This window comes from Lathamus discolor, chromosome 2 (genome assembly GCF_037157495.1).
Source record: "Lathamus discolor isolate bLatDis1 chromosome 2, bLatDis1.hap1, whole genome shotgun sequence".
Lineage (NCBI taxonomy): Eukaryota > Metazoa > Chordata > Aves > Psittaciformes > Psittacidae > Lathamus > Lathamus discolor.
This window is the reverse complement of record NC_088885.1, coordinates 51072932-51096864: the sequence shown is the minus strand read 5'-3', so window position 1 is coordinate 51096864 and position 23933 is coordinate 51072932. Positions and strand designations below refer to the sequence as shown.

Here is a 23933-nt window from a genome sequence, read left to right as displayed (position 1 = left end):
ACCAGGTATCACTAGTCACTTATTAGTCAACTTCAAAACAGGCAGCGTGTTCCTTCTGTTAATGTCCTTGGAGTGTTTAAAGCAACCTTTTGCATTTGAAGTGGAGGCTCTTGGTAAAAGGTGGCACTTAATAAGAAATGGCAATTACTGAGACATGCTGCTCCCCAGAAGACTGCAGGGTGAATTTTAATTCCTTCCTTGACCATGTATCAGCTAAGGCAAATACAGACATTGCAGTTTAGAAGCAGTAGGAAGTACAGTAAAGGTGAAAACCAAAATAAAAGACAACACTAACCCTCCCTGAGTTTCAATTAAGACCCAGCACCACTGGATTAAAGGCTTATTTTAATGAAAAGCCTTAATTAAGCATGTATGTGTATAGGATCACATTAATGAGGTACGACAGAAATAGAAGAGACAGCAAACTTCATTGTAAAAGAAGCTTATTAGTAACTTCAAGAAACTCAGTTGAGGGTTCCTTTTAAAAAGACAAAACACAGCAATGCAATACGGAAAAGACGCAAGAACGCTGGCCCAAGTTCAAGCATAAAACAATGAAGCTAAAACAGGTATGAGAGGGGTATTTTTCAGTATCTTTGTATTCAAATTGATACATACTAATGATTTTTCTACATCCGAATGTGGTTTTGGAAATACTACAGAATTTACGCTTTCGTTTACATTTTAGACAGCAGAAAATCAAGCTTTCTACTTTATTTACTGATTAAAAATCATTACAAAAAATCCTCAAAGGTTTACACTGTAAAATATGCCTTTGTGGCACAGTTGTCATGCTTGGTGCCAGGCTAACTTGCAAGTTTATTTTAAAAATCATTTTATCTTTTATTCCTGTCCTTCGAAAGAATTGGTGATTTAATGTCGTTTTAAAGATAGCCACTTCAGTTGCTTTTTACATCTTTCCCTACAGTACACAGAGGTATCCTCATTTGCAGATTTGACTTTAAAGTAATTGCTTATAATTACAGAGAAGAAATGCATCCAGTGGATTAATCACTCCATTTATATGCTGCTTGAAGAACCACTCTCAGGACAGCCTCACTGCTTTTGCTTGGAAAATGTCCGTTCCGCGAGAAAACAGATCTCTCAAGTCAGCAGCAGCTGAGAAGGACTCTGACAACTATTTACACCCAGAAGATTAAAGAAATGGTACACCTGGACCTGAGGCAGCATCTGTACCTGTCCTCCTCTCAGGAACTAAAGGGCCGCCAAATGAGAATAACCAGGAAAATAGCCAAAGGAAGCTACACTCCTACTCGGGGCTAAAAGTACCTTTGCACAGTTCTGGATCTTAAGGAAACACATCCGTGGTTATTAAAAACAAGGGCAGTGCTTCTGCTCATAAAGCCTTGCTCTGAAGCCTGGGAATTCCCTAAATGAGCTGTCACTGTATACTAACCCTGGTCTTACAGTGTTCCTGAACCATCTGCTTTTGCCATGGACAGAGATGGGACACTAGGTGACACAGATCTTTGGTTTGATCCTTATAGATACCGCTCATCTGTTCTCTTCCTATAGAATTATCATTATGCTTTTTTTATACAGAGTTGCCAAAAACCAGAGGTCACCCAAAATAGCAGCAATGTAGCTTTCCTTAAAATTTAAAGCCACCAGGAACAGCTACACACGGGTAAAGAGCAGGGTTGTAGGTAGTGGCTCTTGATTGCCACAGCCGGCATTGAAGGGTGTCTGCCACCACAGCTCCCTCTCTATTACCAACCCACACCACAGGGCTTCCAGCTGTACCAGTGAGGATGTGGAGATCACAGCAGAGCAGCTTCAGCTGCAAAGCGGTTGCTTACATCCTCCTTGCTCTATGTATCACAGGCTTCCTTGTCTACAATAAACTGATCTGGCAGAACAGTTCAATGAGGTTTATTGCTACAGCCATATTTTTGCCTCGGATCAGTTTGGAATTCATGATTACTGACATTCATTTTGAAGCCACTCTGTGTACGTTATGAGCAGTGCACTGGAGGTGAGATGAGGCTGCCAAGAGAAGGGCACAGTTGGTGCTTTATGGATCCAGAGTTAATTGCTGTGCCTGGAGTACAAGCTAAGCTGTCTCCCATGGTAGGCCGAGGAGAAAATGAGTGAAATTGTAGGGTTCTCTTCTGTTATTGATGAGGTTGCTTCTGTTGAGAAATATTATTCAAGTTCTTATACATGTCTGTTTGTAGAACCATGCTACTCACCTAAAATCCGCTAAAGATTATCAATGGAGCATCATGGTATTATAAGGTACGATTTCACATCTTTTAAAATAAGGCAGAAGGGTGGGGAAAAATGGAGGAATAGGTAGATAAGCCTATTCCCTGTATAAAAATAATATGCTCTTGTTTATGTTCAGTGTTCTGGAAGGCAAGGTTAGCCTTTGGGATTGTTGCTAGTTATATTGAAGTAAAAATGTGTTCGGGCATGCCAAACTTTTATAGTCCATAATGAGTTTATTGCATATAATAATTATAAGCTCGGTAATTAAAAAATGCTGCTATTTTATTTGATATAAATGAGAAATCAAAGATTTCATTTGACTTTTTATAAGTTAAATCTAGGATGTGTCAAACATCAATCTTAAAATTCATATTATGGTAATTGTACATTAGGCTTCAAGTATGGGAGATGCATGTGCATAAAAGTTTTTCACAAGGCAAAAATATTGGCTAAGAGCAGAGTTTCTTTTAATTTAGTATATTATATATGGTTTTTAATAATTTATAACAATAATTACTCACATTTGTGGTTTTTTTCCTTTTAGGGCCGCTCCTCCAAACAAAAGACAACAGTTTCTGCAGTTGCTCTGCAGGATCTCATCATATGCAGTCATCAGCTCTAGGATCTTTCATTAGCAGAACCTTTTAAGTCAAGCACAGGGAATACCAAGAACATTTACAAACCTGTGAACGAAGAAATGGTCAGAGAAATAGTAGATGCAGGACTAAGAAAAAAGAGTACTGGCCACAAAACCAAGGAAGATGCAGATAAAGGAATGCATGCTCTTGATCCCAGTCCTCCACAGCTAACGTTAGATAAACAATTACATCCTGATTTGTGAATTTTTGTTCTTATTTAAAATGAATTAAAATAGACTATGCTTTCTGTTCAAGAAGATAATTTAATGCTAAACAGTATAAAATCTTGTTTCCAGATTTGTCTAAATTCAGCAATTTAGGCCAGGTAAACAACAGAATTGCCCTTCAGTGGCTTGAGCATGTCTTTTCATATCTGAAATGTACTAAAGAATATTACTCTTGTGACAATGAAGGTGAAACTGAAGAAGCTACTGTGTCTTGATGAAGAAGAATTCTTTAAGAGGGGAAAGTTTTTACACTTGTTTTAATATGTTTGAGTGTCATAACTTTCTTTACCTCATATTCTCAAGCAAATATTAGTGATTTTTCAGGTTGTGTTTATTTGGTGGAATGTTTTAATATTGGGGGGGGTTTACGTCTATTCGAAATGGTTTAGTTTATTCCGTATTCAGTAAAAAGACATTTACTAGTGCTGCATTAAATATATTCTTTGTTACTATATACCCACCTTTACTCAAAGTTAAAAAGGTTTGTTTTTACAATGGTCCTGGGGCTAAACCCGGGAAGAATTAACACCTGTAGTTAAATACCTTTTTCAAATTTAGAAGCAAACATGCAACAAGATAAAAGTCACAGATGTGAGGGCTTGGAATGATGCCTGGTGAGAAAACTCACTTTTAAATAGCGTAATACAGTTGTACAGCAGCAACACACAATATTGCTTAAAAAAAAACAAAGCTAGGGAGCATCTTTACAGACCAGGAGTCCAAATGTGCTCCTCATCAATCAGTTTCAGCCCCGTATTTCCCTTTTCTAAAGGTTTCTATAGTATCTTTGCCATGAACATTTTGCTTCCATCTTTTCATTTGTCTTGTTTAGGCATTTCTTAAAGGACCTCCCATCTTCACAGTTCGCAGTTTCAAGCATAATAAAACAATTATTAATGACGATGAAAGTTTATTTATTCTTTACCATAATAATGCCCTTATAGGCCTCTCTGAATCATGTTGCCTTTGCTATAGTAACTGTCACAGTGGTCGCAGCTCTAAAGAGAACCATGTGAATCAATGAGGCTCCATACAAGCACAAGCATCTGCCATTTGTAATGAGCTGAAGGTTAAGAGGGTAACCGAAGATAATACACAAGAAGTGAGTGTAACAAGTGATAGGACAAAGGTGATTATTACTATGTTTACACGGTTATAGTCTTAAAGATGGGAGGTTTATTTCTTTGGTTTGTTTGGAAGAGGAATTTGAAAGAAAAGAGGATAGTGGGGGGGAAACAGCAGGTACTGAGGTTAACACAAATATAAATAATGAGTGATTATGGGAGCTAAAGACTGTGGTGAAACAACGCAGCCCAAGTGTAAGCATGTTCTCTGCAACCATGAGAAGGATTTTCTCTTTCAATCATGGCATCGACTCATTGACTGAACTGTCCCCTATGAATGCTTGTGCAAGTGATTTGAAAGAATGTGCTGAAAGACTTTGTAAAATTGCAGTTGTTTCTGGGTTTTGCTTATTAGTATTTTCACCTATGGTCGCACACTCTTTTAAAGGCTTGTGTCAAGCTTTCTGTTCTTAGGAAGAATTGTGTGGCTTAAAATTTACAGCTGTGAAACAGCTTTGAAAATGTAATTTAATGTGACCTTTTCTTCCCAAGTTTGTGGGTAATCAAAATCTCACAGGCCACTACCATTGCATTTTTCTCAATTTAGGACTTGAGTCCTAAAATCCAATAATAACAGTTTAATGATTAATGTGCGTGATCACTTTGCTAATGTTCATTTTAGGATAGATAACTGGGTTGTAAACGGGTGTGTTCAGTAAAAGGGTTGCGCTTGTAAACTTGATGCATAAGGATGAAAACTCTTGGATGTCTTGAGCGGTTATAAATGTAGGCTTTCATGGCTTGTATTTATTCAAAGTGCTGCTTTGAGAATATCTTTGTAGAGCCTTTTGCTTCAACCACATATCCCTTCTTGTGTGTCCTGCTGCCAGTTTTACTTCATCAACTATGTTGTGTAAAAGCTTTCCTTCTAAACACCTGTATAACCTGTCCCTCACAAATATCCCATCTGGTTTATATTATTTAGAAGTTAAGTTTTGCCGCCAATCTCTTCCTATTTGGCAGCTTTAATCATCCATTTGTGAAAGTTTTAAATAAGCATTTTTTCTTACCCTGGGGGCATACAAAAGGCTTTCCACAAAGCCATCTCATTGTCTTCCTTAAAACAGTCTTTGACCACAGTACTTGGAAGAAAATCAAGGCTAGGCACTTTTTATGTTGTGATACTGTCTTTCATGCTGTGACTGGTTTGCTATCTTGTTCCCTGTGTAACCAGATTTTCATAAAGACCATTGCTTGGTCTTTGTGTATGTTGGACTATCAGTTCGGGATCTTGTTTCCTTACTCATTCACCGATACCCCCAGGTATTACTGTCAGATGAAACTTCATATATTATTTTACTGAAAGTTGTATCATGTATTTTATAATTTGATTCTACTTTTGTGGCAGAAACACTGATCTGTGCAATATATGCTCTTCAAGAGTTAAATGGTTAAGAGGGAAAGCACTCCTGCTTAGGAAAACTTCCTTGTTACTCAGATACCAGTTTCAGCAATGCATGCATAAGCTTTAAGCGAAATACACATTCTGAAGTAGTTTTTAAACTCTAAAAATTTTGCAGGATCCTGTATATATTTCTTAAGCTCATACCATATTTTATCATCAAAAGGGCCAGATAAAAGCATTTTACCACACCAAAATTGATAGACAATGCTATTTTACGTTAATAAGGTATATATTTTATGTTCTGAAATTACAATGCTGTAAACACATATGTATGCACTTCGCTGCTTGACACAGAATGGTTTGATTTCTAGCCCATAGCCTGCAGGCAGAGCTGTGAGTCCCCGCACGTGTGGAGATGCTGCATTTATGTCTGGTATTGAGTAGTCCAGGAACTGTAAGCGTGTGACCCTGAGAAAATGCATATATGACCATGGATGTAATCTACAGCATTCATTGATTCAAATGTTCTATTGATATTTAGGCTTACATGAACTGCTTACCTTTGACTTGATACCTTTACAAGAGTAGCAACAGCAACAAGGTGGGATCTATGTGAACCAAATCATATGTAGAAAAAGCACTTTCCACATTGTTCCAAAAGCAGAAACTGACCCAGCTTGAAATCTCAAAGCCATCCTGTTGTTGTAAGGTGTGGAATTAAATTGATTTATGCTTGAAGGATGTCATGACCTCACAAGGAAGTAGGTAAAGGCAGGTAGTTCACTTAAGGGAAGAAAATATTCTTTATAATTCCTTTAGTACGTCACAGAAGTTCTTTAAAAAGATCAAAACCAGTTTTGTGCAAATTTTAAATGATTAACGATACACATCTGCAGATGGATGAGCCCAGGAGTAGAATTTTTGTCTTGAAAATTAACAAGTCCTGTCCTAGAATAATGAGATACTTCAGTAAGGGAATCACCAAAATCCCAGTCTTTGGTTTGCTGGGATTACTTTTCTCTTGATGACTAACTGGTGTAATAGGTTTGGATACACAAGTGGTCCGATGAGTGTTTGAAACCTTATACAGAACAAATACGTGCTACTTATTAATGTCTGGTTTATGCAAAGATTTTTGTACGAATGAAAGAGTTGATTCTTTCCATTTAGAACTAAAACTCTCAGCTAGGTGTCATCAGCTTGTGTTCTAATTATTGCATGTCCCTCTTCCTTTCTTGTTCGAGCAAATACTACAGAGGCCTCATCATGGACTCATGTTGTTGGGTTTTTACACATACGTTGGACACACCCCACTGGCTTTGGTCAGTCCACACAAGCTGCTTCCTCTGGTCTTCAAAGATGACAAAGATCTATTCTTTGCTGTACCTCCTAGCATACTCTTTTACTACTGAGATACTGACACTGGATTTATCTGCCATTTGTGTATTGTGTTTTCACTGGTTCCTTCGTTAAGAAGGCAGAGGTTTCCTAGAATCATAGAATGATTTGGGTTGAAAAGGACGTTAAGACATCCTCCTTGACATCCTTGTAGGCCCCCTTTCGATACTGGAAGGCTGCTATGAAGTCTCCAGGACACGCAGCAAGGCACCTGACAGTTATCCAATATCGACAAGTTCAGCTATCACAGTGACACTGTCACTGGTGTCTTGTGACCATCTCTTCGTTTCTTTATGATCTTTATTTCTTTTGTACCCATCACAGTCTCATTACACTTGAGGATTTTGCACCAACAACAGTTTTTATTCTATCAATTTACTTATTTTTATTTCTATTTTAAGAACACGACAAATGCAGTGTTGAAGAAACCTTCACAAATTAACAGATTTGGTATACACCAATGATCTGAAATTATTTTATTGTGCATTGCTACATTATCTAGTTAATAACCCCCATCTTAATGGGTGTGAAAAGGGGTTAAAATAAATTCAAATTACTTGGCAAATGAAAGTTTACATTTAAAAAAATTCCTGCATAAATCCTGCATGTAAAAGGGTTCTGACAATTACTGACTGGCTAATTAGTAAGTATGTCGCCTGCTAGGGGTTTGTCTGATAATAGATTTATATGAAGTATCTGTATAAAGTATTTTTAAGTAAGTGCATCATCAATGACTTTCATATGAAGAAAACCCATTGTCTGCATCTGGGTTTTATGCAGCAATTTGTTGCTGTTATTGTCTACAGCTCAGAAATTAGGTCTGGTTGAGCCTTCTTCCTTGCCACTAACTGCTGAAAAATGGGTAAAAATAAAGCAGTGATCCATACAGCACAGAGACTCCATACAACCTTGTGCAATATGCAGGGAAGAATTAGCACTTCAACCTCAGGTACACGTATGACTGTATAATTGTGTGGACTATACAACTGTATTTTAAAACTCTTTTTTCCAGTGTTACTGCTAAAGCTGGAAGAAGAAAGGAAAGAAAGATTGTACTGTAAGACACCAGCTGTCATTTTATAGCCCGGACCCAGCTATCAATGGCCAACTCTGAAAGTATTTTGGACATGACACGGTAGAGAAAGGTTGGTAGTGTTCACCTCTGAAATTATGACAGTACAGGAGAAGGTAATCAGCCTTTTTATCTGTTCTTGCTTAGCAGGCATAGGCTATTTTCTGCTTCATTTAAACTCTTGTTAGATATGATCCCAGCCTTCATTCATCAGACTGGTAAATACCTACTAACTGTACATTTTAAGATACATTTTGTTTTCTCACAAGTTCTGTTAATTACAGTTTAGTTCAATAGCTTTTTTTTTTTTTTTTTGGCAAATGGAAGTATGTGTACTCTTAATACCAGTCAGTCAGTTTCTTAGGTTATCCAAAGAAACGCCTGTATTTTACCTTGTTGGCTTTATTTGACGCATGTGTGTAGCATAAGCATAAAGACATCACACTTCATTAGATTCTCTCATCTGTCATCTTGAAAATATTAAGCCAAAGGGACAAGTGACTGACCGGAGTTCTGCTTCAGAGAGGTGATGATGGTAATTAGAAGAGTTATCCCAACCGCCTGCAAGTTTCTTTCCACAGTGCATTTTAGGCTGGTTTTTTTTTTCTTCCTGTTGTCCCTTTTAATTTTTCCTGAAGACATTTTACAGCCAAGTTTGTGATGTGAATCAAGCTCTTTTAATAACCTTAAATACAGAGCTTTTGTTTCCTTTTACATCAACTGAAGGTGTACAATTGTCCACAGACAGGTGGGATAGATCTGGCAAAAGACCATTCTGCCAGTTTCTGGCTACCCTGAAAGCCTAAAGCTTGACAAGAGAGAGCAAAAGACAGCACTCATTAAAAAGGTTACTTTAGATTTGGCACAAAAAGGGAAATGCCTCTGGAATTCTTTTTGTCCACAGTGTTTCGTTAGCTTTCCTCCCTCAAGGGAAAAAAAGCCACTGTATCTGAAAGCTTTCCCTTCAGCTGGCTGCTAGCCATTAATCCTTTTGTGTTTGCCAGCTCAATAGTACACGCTACTTGTTCTGGTTTTCACTCCTTTCCCAGTTTTTCCTTCCTCTAAGAGCCAACTGCCTTTTTTGTCCAACTCTGTATCTTTTGTCAGGATGGAGATCATCAGCATTTGGTGGGAATTTGGGTCAGATAAAGGTGAAGTTTTCTTGTAGCCTGTGAACATACTTTCTCTTTTGTTTTTTGTGTTTTGGTTTGGGTTTTTTTGTACGTGTGAAACGCTGCATTTGATGTATATCACTTCTTGAAATTTAACGTCTCTGTGGGGAAAAGGGGAAAAATTAATTCACTTTCATCTGAAGTACTTGTTTTATAATCTTCTCCAGTCAGTAGCAGTTGGCACTTCTTGTTTTCTGCACATCGTGTGTTGTTAACACAAAATTCACATACTAGTTTAAGATGTAATTTATTAAGTAACTTCTATAGAAGACTACTTTTATCTTCACTGGAAAGACTGCAGTAGTAAAAGATAGAAACGGATGACCTTTCAGGCAGTCAGCAATCTTCTTGTCAGCATTTCTTACTTTTCAGCTGTTAGAATGGTTTAAAGTCAGGTTTGGTTGGGTTTTTTTCCTTTGAAATACAGGTGCTGCTTTCATGTTACCATGTATTCCATAAGGTGAGTACACTTCTGTGTAACCATTTGAGCACATAATACATGACTGTTTAAACTACTTAAGTCAATACCTTAAATGCAATCATCTTAAGAAGTTTGATTCCATATTTTCATGGCAAGAAATATAACGTAAGGCTACTTTATGACAAAGCACTGTATTTCATGTTATCGCCTTTTTTAAAACCATATGGGAAAACGCTGTTTGTGACTGAGGGATACATTCGTAAACTAATTGGGGATTGTTTAATTCATGAAATTTCATGTAAATATAGGGAAACTCCCAATATTCTCTTAACACTTTAATTACAAAAATACACCTCTTGCAGAGCGTTCATGGATTGACGGATGAACTCTTTTCACATTCTGTAATCTCTCCTGCTTGTACATATTGTAAGTGGTTGCACTTATTTTAACGGGCATGCCTGAAAGCCTTTGAAAAATTTACAGGTAAAAAGTCTTGTCCTTCTCTTGTGTAGGAAAGAGCAGTATCAGACCAGAGAAATACATGATGGGGCACACTGTAAGAACCCTTAAGAAGTAAGCCTTACTTCTTCTACAGGTGCTGTCACTGGACGATACTTATTTTTATATACTGTTCCAAAGGTTTTAAAGCTTTAATAAGAAACTAAAGAGAACGAATGTAGTGCAAAAAGTCTAAAAACCGAAAATAGTTGAAAGAAACAGTGCCTCCTAAAGATAGAAAATTAAGAAAGCAATTCTTTGAGAGAAAGGTATGTTGCATTTCCCCCTTTGCTCTGATTCAGGCAGCCTTAAATCAAAACTCCTGAATATCAGCTCTTTAATTTACTTCCTCATCTTCTTTACAATGTAGAAAGAAAATAATTTAAATACTTAATTTTAAGGTCTGACTTTTGCCTAGGTTGTGTGTGAGGTTCCTTATTTCCCTTCTCTTTCTGATAAATCACAGTAACCTCTTTCTCTATAGAATTATATGAAGGGGGTGTAGTAAGGGGAGAAACAAATAAATGCATAATCACAACTTCTTTTAACTGTCCTCTCACTGGACACTGAACTGGATATTTCCATCCCATAACTTTGCCCTTCTCTAACTTCTCAGGTACGAGTCCGACTGTAATGAATTAAGGTCCTGACCCCATATAAATGGAAACTAAATCAGGTGCAAGCATTTTGCAGTGACCCTGCTTGCCTTTAAGCACACAGCTGCTGCAGAATCCCTGTGCAACTTCAAAGTCCTTCTTTGCAACTTCCAGTCTTCCCCCAGCCCAGCTCTGCTCTTCAGTAACAAAAACTGCTCTGACATCCTCAGCAATCACCAAAGGGTCCCTCAGGGAGTGTGGGAAGTTGTCTTCCAGCCCAGATTAGCAGACAGCCCGGTTAGCAGAGATTAACAAAGCCATACAGAAGAGCCATTGCAGTGTAGCTAGTGTGTGCAACCAGGAAATTACTCTTACCCAAGCTGCAAGCTAAGTCAGCAGTAGGCTTAGAACAGTACTTAAATCAGTTGTTTAGTTGTGGGGTTTTTTTCATATCAGTGCTTTAGTTAAACAGAAGAGTGCGTGCACAAAAAGACTTGTTACTGTCATTATTTCTCATGCTTACTTGGTTGTATTCTGTTGGAGGAGAGCTTTGGAGACAAACAGCCTCTCTTGTTACGTTACGCAGTTACATATGACAGTGAGATTGATACCCTAGAGGTGTTGCAACAAAACCAGTACCGCTGTTCCACTTGTGTGGTGATGGTGGCAGGGGAGAGAAAGGAAATACTGTTCTCAGTCGTATCACTGAGACAGAATGCTGGTTCCTATACTACCTTTGTCATCAATGCAAAGTCCTTCCCTGTAACAGAGAAAATGAATGGGGAGGTAACTGAAGAAAGGTAATGTTACGCTTGAAAGTGCTCAAACACTTCAGGTTGGAAGAACTGAATCCTTGGGTGGATTGTGACTGTCCTCAAGTAGCATCATGAGAACCAATAATAGAAACACTTAGATTTTTCTGCATGGAAGACTGGGGAAGCAGCCGTACATTTCTTCTCCAGGGAGGTGGTGTTTTCTGTGGGCTCAAGACAGTGTGCTTGGCTATAAACAGGTCTCAGTAAGGGGAAGTTGAAGGGTTCTAAATATACAGAAAGCTGTTGAAATTTCTATCACCAAACTTACTGAACTTCAGCTGGCTACAGCAGCAGTCTGCCAAGCTACCTCAATGGGGTACCTTTTAAGGCCCCCGGGTTAGATACCTGTCTTAGGGAGAAACAGCCTGACAGACTGCCCACATTTCATCATGTGATTATAGGTAGGTCTTCATTTAACGCAGTTTCCATATACAGTCCACAGCAGTAGGGAATCATTCTCATAGGTAACGCTTTGGGATTTTCCAGGGAACAAAATGGGCACTACTTTTTCACCTTTTATTAAAAATAAATGCATAAAGTCTTCTTATATGGATTAGCAGGTTCAAATGAATTCAGTGCCAACTATGATTGAAGGCTATATACTGTTTTCCTTAGTGGCTTTGAAGTGGGAATTGCAGATGACATTTCCCGCTTTTGCTCTTACACTTTTAAGTGTTGGCTAATGAAAACACGAAGGAAATTTTCCACAGGGAGCTATCCATTTCCAGATGCTAAAAAGCTTTTCGAAACTAAATTTTGCCTCTCAGACTTGTTCTGTGCTTTTAAAATGTCACTCCCTAAACATTAGCATAACCAAATGGCATCGCCATTGAGGAAAAACCCCCAAATCTAAGATTTAATAACCCTGCCTCCTCTGGAAGGATCACAAAGGTTAAATGTCAAGTTTCATACACTTAAATATCACAAAATAAAAAATAAAGCCTGAAGTATTAGCGCTATTAGGACACATTTTCGACTTGTTTCAGGGTGCTACAGTAGCCCTTATTACAGCTATCATTAAATTTTTTAATAATCTAGATCAAAGGAGATAAGAAAGGTCACTGAAACCGAAGTAGGCTACTTTTTAGCACTGCTATACACAGAAAGCAGGGTGTTGCTTCAGCATGTTAGGTAGTGAGTTTCTTTGATCTTACCTATAAATGTCACTTCTGTATGTCATTTAATTGCGGTATAGTCTTTTATTGGTGCAATTAAATCTTTTCAAATGCATTACATTATCTCCAGCTTTGCTGAAAATCTTGCCATTGTTTAGGCAGCGAGGGGAGTCACTGTGAAATGATGCAGTTGACTTCAGCTTCTTCCTCCCCCTCCACATGATTTCTCCCAACGATTTTAATTTAAATCTCACCAAACAGTATAATGGTCCTGGAATTTGTTTAGTCGTTTGACTTCCTTTATCACAGGGAGATGGTAAACATTCTGTTGCTAACTTGAAGTGGCTCCAAGCAGCAAAACCAGGAGGATATTAAACCAGTAAAAGCTTATCAACTGATTCATTGATATGCTGTAAATTCCAGCCTTTTCATTTTACTTTTGAGGGTTGCCATAAGTCAACACATTAGTAAGCAATTTGCTGACACTGGATCTCTTAAAAAGGCTTCCCTGTGGACAAAGTTCACCTCGGTGCTTTGTTTCATCGTTTTATTTTATCATAGTCTTGTGCTGCTGTACAGATGACTGATGTAGTCTTGCAAACCGATAGAGCATTTCAAACATTCAGTTTGTGCTGTTCTGTTCGAGTTTTAAGAAGAGACAAACATAAAATACACAGGGAGGCTGGATCAGGAAATAAATTCAATTAATCAGTTTCAGTTGTTCTAGGGGGGAAAAAGGTTTTTCGGTGTTATTCATTAAAACACAGCAGGATTTAATATTTAAATCCTACAACACGTTAACAAGTTATACAAAACGCTTATTTCCTTTCTGTCCGTGTTGATAGCTCGCATTTATTTGCCAGTTAACAAAAATCTGGGGTTAAATTTCAGTTACACTGGTTTTTTTCTTCCCAACCTTAAATGTTATTTGCTGATTGATGGATACGGGTTGGGCCAGGTCACACGGCAGAAATACAGGAGTAGCTCAAAGCAGATAGTATCTTAGCAGCAGGGGAACTTAATAGATCGCAGTCTCTGGCAGGAGGAGAGGTTTCCTCTCTTTATTTTTATAGTTTCTGCTCGAGGAGGCTCCTGAGAGGACTTTTGAAGCTTACTTAGTGAAATGGGGAAGAGACGCACAAGTGCAAGCTCAGTGAGGAAACTGAGGGCTTCTCCCTGCTGAGGGAAAAAGGAGCAAGCTGCGGAAGCAGAAAGGAGGCACTGCTTGCTTAACACAATCCTAGCCCCTCTCTGCCCCCAGCTCTCATACCTCCCTGGGGGTTAAGTGTCCTCAGCAGCCTGCTTAGTCATGGTACAGCTCACAAGACAGGCCTGCTCCTGAACTCACCACATCCTGCCTGCCTTGCTCTCGCATTCACAGAAATAGATCCTTGATAAGGGCAGGATTAAAACATGGTTGATTTTCCTCAAATTTTGAGTCCTGAGAGGCTATGGAAAGCATCATTACGGCTGCTCTAGTTCACTATTGCATCTCCCTAGCTTTCTGATGAAAACACTTCAGGCCTGTCAAAGTATGATACCAATATAAATGAAGACCAAGCATAAATCAGGAATAAAAGTGGTTTTAAACAGACCAGCCTTTACTGGATGTTGAACAGAAACCATGACTTTGTAAGGTTTAGGTGTTATCTTACCCTGTTATTCCTGAAGTCAGATTTTAAAATCAAATCAGTAAGAGCAGCTGAAATTACAGTGTGGAGGGGATGCAGTTCTAGAATCTAGGAAACAACATTTAGATAAAACTCACTAGGACTGTAAGTGCTTAATTAAATACATAATCACATACTAAAGGCATAAACTCATTAAAGTGCAGTGCCTTAGTATTTCATGTCTTATTCGGGAAGCCCACAGTGTCATCATTTGGGATTGTTTGGAGAAGACAAAGTGTAAATATTGAAGGAGGCCTGCAGTGGGATGCTTGTTTGTTTGTTTTTTGTTTTACCCATACCACTGAAGGTCAGCGTGCATGTTTGCATGGCATAGAATCAGGCTTTTTTCCTTCTTGTCAGTGAACAGTCATGAGGGGAGCACAAGATGACCCATCTGGCTCCTTGCTGGACAAGGAATTCTCTCCCAGAACACAGAAGGGGCTATTGCTTTTCCTGTCACGTTGTTATTTAAATGCACTGTACAGGGCAGCTGAGGGGAATTCTTTTGTTCTTCCTTTTTATGTTGCACATCAACATTAACTAACGAGGCAACTAAATCTGATTTGTACTGACAATTGGATACAGCCTTTCAATATATTCTTGTGTTAGGGATCATCCGGAAATACAGCAAGTCATATTAGGTCTCAGCAGTGAATCAGACCAAAATTAAGAGAACACACTGGATCAAATCTAACATTAAGCAGCAAGCGACTTGCCTTATGTGATGGTTTTCACTATTACCTGGCTGCTTCAAATGTTTTGTCTCTAAAATACTGAGAAACAGTATGGGTTCCAATGGAAGGCACCTTCATAGTTGCACATTATATTGATATAATTTAAAAAAATGAACCAAACAAAAAAACCCTGCTGAGCATTATATAGTTTTAAAAGTAAATTTAGGAAACTCAAAGTTTAATGCAATCTCATAACATTAATGACCTTTTCAGAGAGTTTTTGTGGGGGTTTTCCTGATTCCATTAGGTCTAGAAAAGTTCCCTTTGAATATTCTGACACATGCTATGAAGCACATGTCCTGGTAGAGAAAGACTACCAAAAAAAAACCCTGAAATGAAACAACAGGAAAGCCTTCAGGTACCATCAGGCTGCTTGACCTTGGCAACACCACTTTTGCCACCTCACCTCCCACTTGCCACCCCACCTTCCCTGAAAAGACAGCTCCCTGTTTTCCTGCCAGGTTTTTACTCACGAAATGCATGGAGAGAAAGGCTCACATGGCATAGTTGTGGTACAGGTGTTGAAATGTTCTTAAAACTGCTGAAAGCTCTTACAAGCAGAGTCAAAGGTAAGTACAAGACTTGTGTGATGCCCTACAGAACTTTCTGATACTGTGGTAGCAATGAGATAAAGCGGTCACAGTGAGTTGGGATTGCACTCAAGGAGATGATTAAGTTTAGAAAAGCATGTACTGCTTTTAGGGACTTATTTTGCTGAGCACTGGTAGGAACATCTTCAAATACAGTGACCAGATTGCTCAGGCCTATGTGCAATGCGCAGAAACATATTTAAGGCTGTAGGTCACTAAGTCTACACCAAGGACAACATCCAAAATGCCTCTTCTCTCACTGGTTATTGTGTCTTTAACAAAGCCCACAGCAGACCCCCTGGTTTTCCAATTTGTGATTTCTCTGAAGGATAATGGCCCATCAGTGGAGACCTGACACTTTTAACCTCTAAATCAGCCCTGGATACCAGCTGCAAATTGGAACATCTGCCTAGGTATACCTGGCCCTGTGCAGCTGAGCAGATTGGACATTCTCCAGTTCCCTTCTCTCATGGAATGGAAGTCTGAAGCTGTTAATTTTCAAATAGTTTAGGAACCACAGTGGTCAGATTTTAGTATCTAAAAATTGCCTTTCAGTCAAACTACTGAGCTACTGCAAATGACTTACACATGACTTAATCAGCATCCTCTTGTATAAGCAAACTGGGGGAAACAGCAAGTAAAGCAACTTATTCACACCAACTATAGAGAGGACAATTGAGAATGCCGCAGGGATTATGTTTTTTTCATTGCTTAAAATAAAGAGAAGCGGAACTCCACTATGAATCACACTTTATTGAAAACAGTAAAAAAACCATAATAATCTTCCTACCAAACATTCAGTGTAACACTTCAAACAAAGGAAAAAAAAATACAACATATTACCACTGCTTTTCACAAAACATTCAACCTGGTGAACGCGGTGAGTATTTTTGTTTGGTTTGTAACAGAGCAAAGTATCCACAACTGAGAACATGATTAAGACATATGCTGGGATGACCTAAAAGAAAGCGGGAAGGGTTTGGTGGGGGAAAGGTATGTCCACAGGAAATTGTTCTGATTAAAGTAACACCAAAAGTGTAAATTTTCAGCTGTATTTTCCCTTGGTCAAAGATACATCCACCTGAAAGAAACATGAGCTGCTCAAGACCAAAAGTCTTAAGTGCAAATCAGACCAAGAGCGAAGCGCTGACAGCCTCATATGCATCGACATTGTGTGTAGCTGTGTTCTTTTTTTTGTAAACTGAAATCTTAACCAGTCACTGTGCTGTGAAAAACCTGGAAGTGCAGGACAGGAGATCCCTGCTGCTGTTACTACAGCAGCAGCAACACCCACAGACACACCAGTCCAGAGCTGTATCATCAGGGTCACACTACCCAAATCTGTGCGGAGTTGATCCCATGTAATGAGATGGCCAGCAGCACTCAGAGCATTCAGTCTCCTTGGTGGGAATTTTGAGACACAAAGCTTCCTGAAGACAACAGCAAGACGCATTTTCTGCTTAGGTAATGCAGCACTGGGTTCCTAACCCCACCAAGAAGTAAAGGAAATCTAGCCATAGTTTTTGTGCACAAGCATGCATTTCATAAACTTGAAGATTTCATATCCATGACGAAAGAATACCTTCATTTTCTATCCATTCATTTTTAACACAAGTCAGGCCAAATAAGACAAAAATACTTTGAAACCTATTTTTTAAAGATCAGAAGTGGATCAACTTTGTTACATAAAGCCAGGAAGGAGAAAAAGTTACTCGCACAGATTTTGTGATTCTAAGTGTTTCAGCTCAGACTGGGAAACTTATGGTTAAGGGGAAAACGGAAGTCACGCATCAGTTAATTTTCTCTGTGAAACGCATGCACAGAATTCACCATGAAGGTATGGCCATTGCTCCTCTCTTCTGAATAATCGTTTTATGGAAAGAGATGCCCAAATTACGCTCAAGCACAGGTGAAATACAAAAGGTACAGAAAACGTGAAGAGAGTCACATCTTACCTCAGCACCATGCAAAGTCTGACCTTGATTAAAACATGAGAGTTACATGCTGCTGACACACCAGAACATTGTGTCTCCACCTCCAGCCAAGCAAGGCACCAAGGCATGTCAAGAGCTGTAGTCCTTCCAAAGTACAAGGAAGGTAGCTGAGGAGCAGGTCCACAGAACGGCTCCAGAGTAACGGCCATCATACAGACTCACATAGGCAGTACTAGCACATTACACTCTCACTGAGAACTAGGCTGGTTGCCTTGCACTACTGAAGATTAAAAGCACATACGTATGTGCAATGACTAAACCGTTTTCATCTCCCTCCTAATTCAAACTTAGATGAGCTGTTGGTAACTTGTTAGAAAACCCACTCTAATGACAGGATTGTTTTAGTGAAATCTAGTGGTAAAAAAGAGATCAAGTACAAATGAATAAATACTAACGTTTTCATCATGGAAGAACATTTCTAACTAAGGAATGTCTCTGTATGGACTCTGTGGGAAAAGAAATACATTAAAATCCAAGCAAATGCCCCTATACTTCAGTAGCTGGTATCTATGGAAGACACAAGGAATGCAAAACAAAGCCCTATTCATTAAAGGAGCTTCATCCAGTGATACTGACTATAAACAATGGAATGGGGGGTGGAAGCAACACCAACACTTGAGGTTAATGCACAACAAACATTTAGAAGCAACGTAGAAGCAGTATTCCAAAGTGCTCATTAGGTACAAAGGAGCAGTCAGGTATCTCACCAGTACCTCGTCAAGCCTTAAAGAACTGAGATTTCCTAATTTCTATGCTGATGTAAAACCTTCATATAGACACAGCTTTTAAATAGCTTAGAATTAGGCAGGTCAGGATTGTCAACATTCACAGGATATTCCTGATGCTATCCTTTTGACTGCTTGAAGTCACCTCCTGCATTTGTTAGAACATTTAATGTTATGTATATTTAAACAAAACAAACAAACAATAAGAAATAAATGCAACTGAATAAGTTACTTAGAAAAATGTGGTAACTAACACAAAACTAGCAAGCATCCTCAGGTTCTCTGCTGCCAAGACAGAGCTATTCTCAAAAGTTCACAGGCTTCTATAAAGTCAAGGATGCTGCTGCACTCTGAATCACAGAATAGATTTTAAGAATCTATGAAGTTCTTTTTGGTGTTAGTGAATTACTGGCATTTTAGAGAACACAGAATTAATTTTCCTATCTTAGTGATACGTGTCTTCTTTCTCTTGGAAAGAAGAGGTTTGGGTGCTTCAATTGTGAAACATTTCAAAAAAGCTTCTCACTTTAAGTGGTCTTCTCACACATCCTACATCAGATCTATGTAAATTCTTCTTGGTCTGGTATTTCATGTTTTGTCTAGATCAAGACCTGCTCTTAACATCAAAGCCACCAAATAACACACTGAATGACTTGAACACATAAAAGAGAAAAGCAAGCAAAGATGTTAGACGTCCTCAAGAATTAGGGCCAGGTTGAGGAAAAGTCATCAGCTACTGAATTTCATGAACTTAAGGATTTTAAGTGTATTTTTAATGGAATTGTAAAGCTTGACTATAAAAAGAGTGGAAAAAAGACTGTCTATACGAATGAGTTCCATCTCATTTGCCCCTTCACATCTCTCCCCTAAATGGCCTGCACAGAAATGTACACCCAGAAAGTCTGGAATGACTTCTCAGTCCCAGCAAAAATGAGCTGAAAGCAAAATGTTCAAGCACATGCACGTCTACCACTTGGAAATCCTGGGAGCCTGTAATCCCCAAAGTAACCCAATTCAGCAGCTAGACCCGCATGTGGCAGATGGACAAGCCACGGGATGGATGTCCTCACACCCTGAACAGAGAAGGAGCATCGCAACTTCTTACGACAATGTCAGAGACCAGTTGCCAGAAGTAAGAGTGCTGGGCAAGGCAGAAAAAGGAAGCAGAGGTTATCACCACCTGGGTGAGGGCCAGTGGATTAGACTGCTCTCCCTGAATGGGATGAATTCCAAAGCAGCATTTTTGTAAAGTTCAAAAGCTCTTAATGCGACTGAAACAACTTGCCAGTTACCAATAGTAAATCCAATATTCAAGAGCTCAAGATTTCAAGCTCCTAAAATATATGGGCTGGGGAGGGAAGTTAGTGTATGGAATATTGTCTGAAGTCAGCACTAAAAGACACTAAAAAAAAGGCACAAAACCCCACTAACACCAGAGGGCAGGGGATTTTACTTCCTTAAAGCCTTTAAGGATCACATCAATGATTTTTTTTTTAACAAAACTAAGCCCATTTCCTTTTAAAGAGGTTATTAACATGGCCTTAGTGTATTGTTTCTGCTCCAGTGACTTCACCGAGATTTTAAAAATTGCTATTTTAAAAATTAGAATGTATGTGAAAGCAAAAGGATTTAACTGTCTTCCTGGATTTGGTGTTTCAAAATGAGAGATGCTAGTCCACTGAGCATAAGGCTCAGTTACTGTATATATGTACAGCACCTGAGCCCATCCCACTTCTGGAAGGGGAGGATAAAAGAAAGGAATATAACCAACAACATTCTTAAAAATTCAAGGAAAGTCACAGGCATGAAGATGCCAATTGTTCTTTGTTTCTACCTTATTCCTTTCTAATTTAGATTGCAGATTCTTTTAAGAGAAGGGCCATCTTGCCTTTACTACACAGCAGTGGGCACACATGAAGCTGCTGCAAAGCTATACAAGCAAGCAGTAGAGATCTGGTGGGACGTGAGGGCTGCAGCCCCTTCGCTCTCATCACTTCTGGTGACAGACTAGAGAAGAGGCACTCCTCAGCATTCTCTTGTGCTCATCCCATCGAGCACAGGGCTGCACAAGCCCTGTCTGCATGGACTGGACCAGACCACAGCACATAGCTATCCCTCTGCAGTACTTCAGGTGGTACTTTGGAACCAGACAAGGAAAGCAACTTATCAAATCCTTTAATTTCTATCACACTAAAAGAGTCAACAGGGTAAAAGGTACCAGAGGAACACAGCCAAAGATAAACACCACATTACAGACAGTAAACAAAGCTTCCTATGACTGCAAAACCTGTTACTTGTACAGTAACCAATACTATAATTTTTTAGCTTAAAGTGATAAGCATGTGTGCTTTATGCTTAGAAATCCCACACTATTAGAGTTCTGCCACTGCGTTTAATATTGTGCTACCAACACAGAATAAAGCCAAGAAATGGCTAACTTAAAACACTTAGTTTACATCTATTTTTTGGTCTTGTGTGGTTATCTAGTTGAAGATGGAAGCATTCATGTACTTTTTGCCTCATAAGAAGTGAGGCAGATGTTAATGTTACTAAGATCAGCTGTATATACCTTGAAGGTATAGACCACCTGACTCTACATGAGTCAAAATACTAGGAATGTATCGTCAATATCCATTAATGAATTACCAGTTGCTTGTATTTAAGTGACCATATGCTTCTGTGAAAAGTATACAGTGATCTGTATCTTACACGTAGTATATTTGTAGCCATTTTATCTGTAAAGAAGCTGTGCATAAGCATGCCATTTTTCCAGGCAGAAGGCGTATTTTAATGTGGACAGTGTCACAATATGAACAGCTGGTTTTAAAACAAAACACTGTCAGTAGCTGCACAGGGTATTTCTGAATTACTTGAAACCACACAGCATCTAAACCACCCTTCAGGTTTCAGTGTAATCTTTACTAACATAGCCTTAACCCACGCATCTCTACTATTGCAGAAACCAGCAGAAGGGGTGGAAAGGCAAGGTTGTAATGTTTGTTTTGAAAGAGAGTTTTGCATTCTTGCCTGAACTTGTGTGTTTCTCAGCAGGAACTGTCTCTGCTCTAAGTAACTGCCCAACTCACTTTCAGAAACCACACATACCTCAATCTCATCTTTTCCTGTGTTCTTGGGTCACTGATGCCAGGACAAACATCTCTCCAAAAGCACAAAGAGCAAGACTTATGCGGGTTCACACTCCCTAAATTTATTCCTTAAATTCATTTCTTCAGTTTCACAGACTGTATTTATATAACTGTCTTAAAAGTTGTCATAGAAATGTTTTAATAATGCTAACTAGCCTCACACACCACAATTCACCAGCCCTGGTAAGACACAAGGACAATTTCGGTCACACAATCCCTTGCATGGACAAGTGGATACATTTCAGTTATTTTTAACTATAATGCTAATACGTAAGGCTACAAGCTCTGAGGATACCTGAATGATGCCCCTAAAAAATAGACCTCCCAATATTTTAAATGTAAACACGTTTTAAAACAACTTTTAATTACAGCTCCCTGTTCTTAGTTGCAGAACTTCGACTCAGATAAAGATTCCTCGCTAAAATGTCAGCATTAAACTCAAACAACAGAAAAGATGCTTGTTAATCTTAATGAAATCAAGCAGTTTTACTTTGTCTTCCAAGACTCAGTACAACACATCAATAGTCAGTTTGATAAGCCTTGAATTTATACTAATCACACACACAAAAAAATAACTCTCTAGCATCATATTTACTACAGAAATATTTACATTGTGCCCCAGTATGAGTCAGAAAAGGCAGCTGCAAAAATGAGAAATCCTCATGTACACTGGAGCTTGATTTTTTAAGCACTCTAGAGAATAAAAAAAAAAAAGAAAAGCTCACATTCACACACTCAGCAGTAAGTTCTACAGCCCAGAGCAGTCATCTCAGGCAAACAGCCAAAGGGTTTCTGACACAAGGTTGATCTTATTTCGGAACCACACTGGAGAGCTAGTCATCACCGCCTCATCATGTGTAAGACCTCAGGCTACAGACATACTTGTTTTACGGAAACGGGAAATCAACAGGAAGGGTATCTGACTTGCTACACTGAAGGTGTCCCCATTCCAACCTGTTTGAAGATAACCTGTGGCAGAGCAGGACAAAAGTGTAACCAGATTTTGGATGCTTATTTGCATTTTGGTTGGTGAGCTTTTTTCTTTATGATGAGCTGCTTGAGGAATTCCTAAGGCTGCAGTAATGCTAAGAAAAGGGATGTAACCACCCACCAACGCCACCCTGAATCTAAGGCCTGAATCTAAGACCTCTGAGCAGTTAAACTGTGACACTGCAGAAATTCAACTACCAAGATTAAACACACAAGTTTTACTTACCAAGCCACCTATGCCATCTCCAGAAGTTTAGAATTTAATTTACGATATCTACACATACAGGCCTATATACACGTTCATGTGTACATTAAAAAAAACAGGCTACTGAAAGATACTGGATTACACCACTGAACAGAAATCCTGGTAACTATAGTATAAATTCAGAGAAATAATTTACTTCAAATGAAAGAAGACTGTAAAAAACTGCAACTGCAGCCTCCTAGGCCTGTGCTACTTGCATTGATTACAAGTACTGCTTATACAACAGTAGTTCATAAACAATTTTACAGGGATGTACTTGGTAGGGAAGTGACCTCCCTGGCATGATAGCTTACAGAACTGTAAGAGCTGTGACAGGGGGTCTACACAGCTTTTTACAAAGCATACTTGGCTCAGATTTAACACTGAAGTTAATTGTCATCTTGTACTTTAGACATTGTCTGACTACCAGTAAAGCAACCTGGTGTTTCTAGCTAAGAACAGAAAGCTGAAAACACTGGCCTTCCAAGAAAGCTCCGTGACATTCGGCTGTGAACAGCCTGCTGTAACCAGCATGAAAGGACTGTGATCTCTACACATTACTGCTATTTTTAACATGTTCTTAGTGGAACTGTTTATCTACTGCCAAGGATACCTACTCCAGGTAGTTTACATTTCCAGTAAGGGTCATAGTGGGCTCGAAGTGTACCCTTTTTGCTGCTTTTTTTTTTTACCAAGTCCCAGAGTTATTTGCTATAGCTGTGTCTGTATAACACAGGAGGTACTATGCATTCAAATGGTAGCAGGTTTGTTCTAAAGATGTGAGACTTTCAACAAATAAAAAGGAATGAATTATTCTCTTCAGCTTCCAGTCTTCAAGGCACCTCCTACATTAACTTACCAGGAAATAAACAAGCAGACCAAAAGTTCACTGGAAAGAGAAGAATCTGATATACCTAACTTTCTCAGAAGCACACAGCAACAAAAAATGAGACTTAGGTTGGACCCAAATTATCAACAAATAAAAATCAATATAAAAATACTGATGAGATGACAGGAATGCCATGAGGTTGATGTTTTCAGCTTTGTTGATTGCAGGCGATTGTTAATCACAGTGTTTTCTGATGCCCATTTGCAGATGGCTTTGTCTCCGAGTCTCTTGGATTATTTGATAGATGAAGTTTATCTAATCCTGCAAAACATTGCACAAGGAGAAAAAACTGATTCTC

General features: G+C 38.8%; 2 protein-coding genes across 3 annotated transcripts in view; one reads left to right on the top strand and one right to left on the bottom strand.

The window, feature by feature from the left end:
* The first annotated feature begins 1978 nt into the window (after positions 1-1978).
* On the top strand, positions 1979-13028 carry RNF32 (ring finger protein 32). Its single transcript, XM_065669116.1, is given in 10 exon segments — positions 1979-1996; positions 2777-3042; positions 3422-3426; positions 7771-7913; positions 9636-9668; positions 10061-10132; positions 10134-10185; positions 10269-10396; positions 11267-11509; positions 12963-13028. Coding segments are annotated over 10 exon segments (1026 nt in total).
* A 3352-nt stretch (positions 13029-16380) lies between these two features.
* The window catches only part of LMBR1 (limb development membrane protein 1), a 79636-nt gene continuing 72083 nt past the window's right edge, over positions 16381-23933 (bottom strand). For both annotated transcript variants that reach the window (XM_065666804.1, XM_065666805.1), the window contains one exon: positions 16381-23896. In XM_065666804.1, coding sequence (XP_065522876.1) covers positions 23814-23896 — 83 coding nt within the window. In that variant the 3' untranslated portion in view covers positions 16381-23813. The remainder of the gene's footprint in view (positions 23897-23933) is intronic.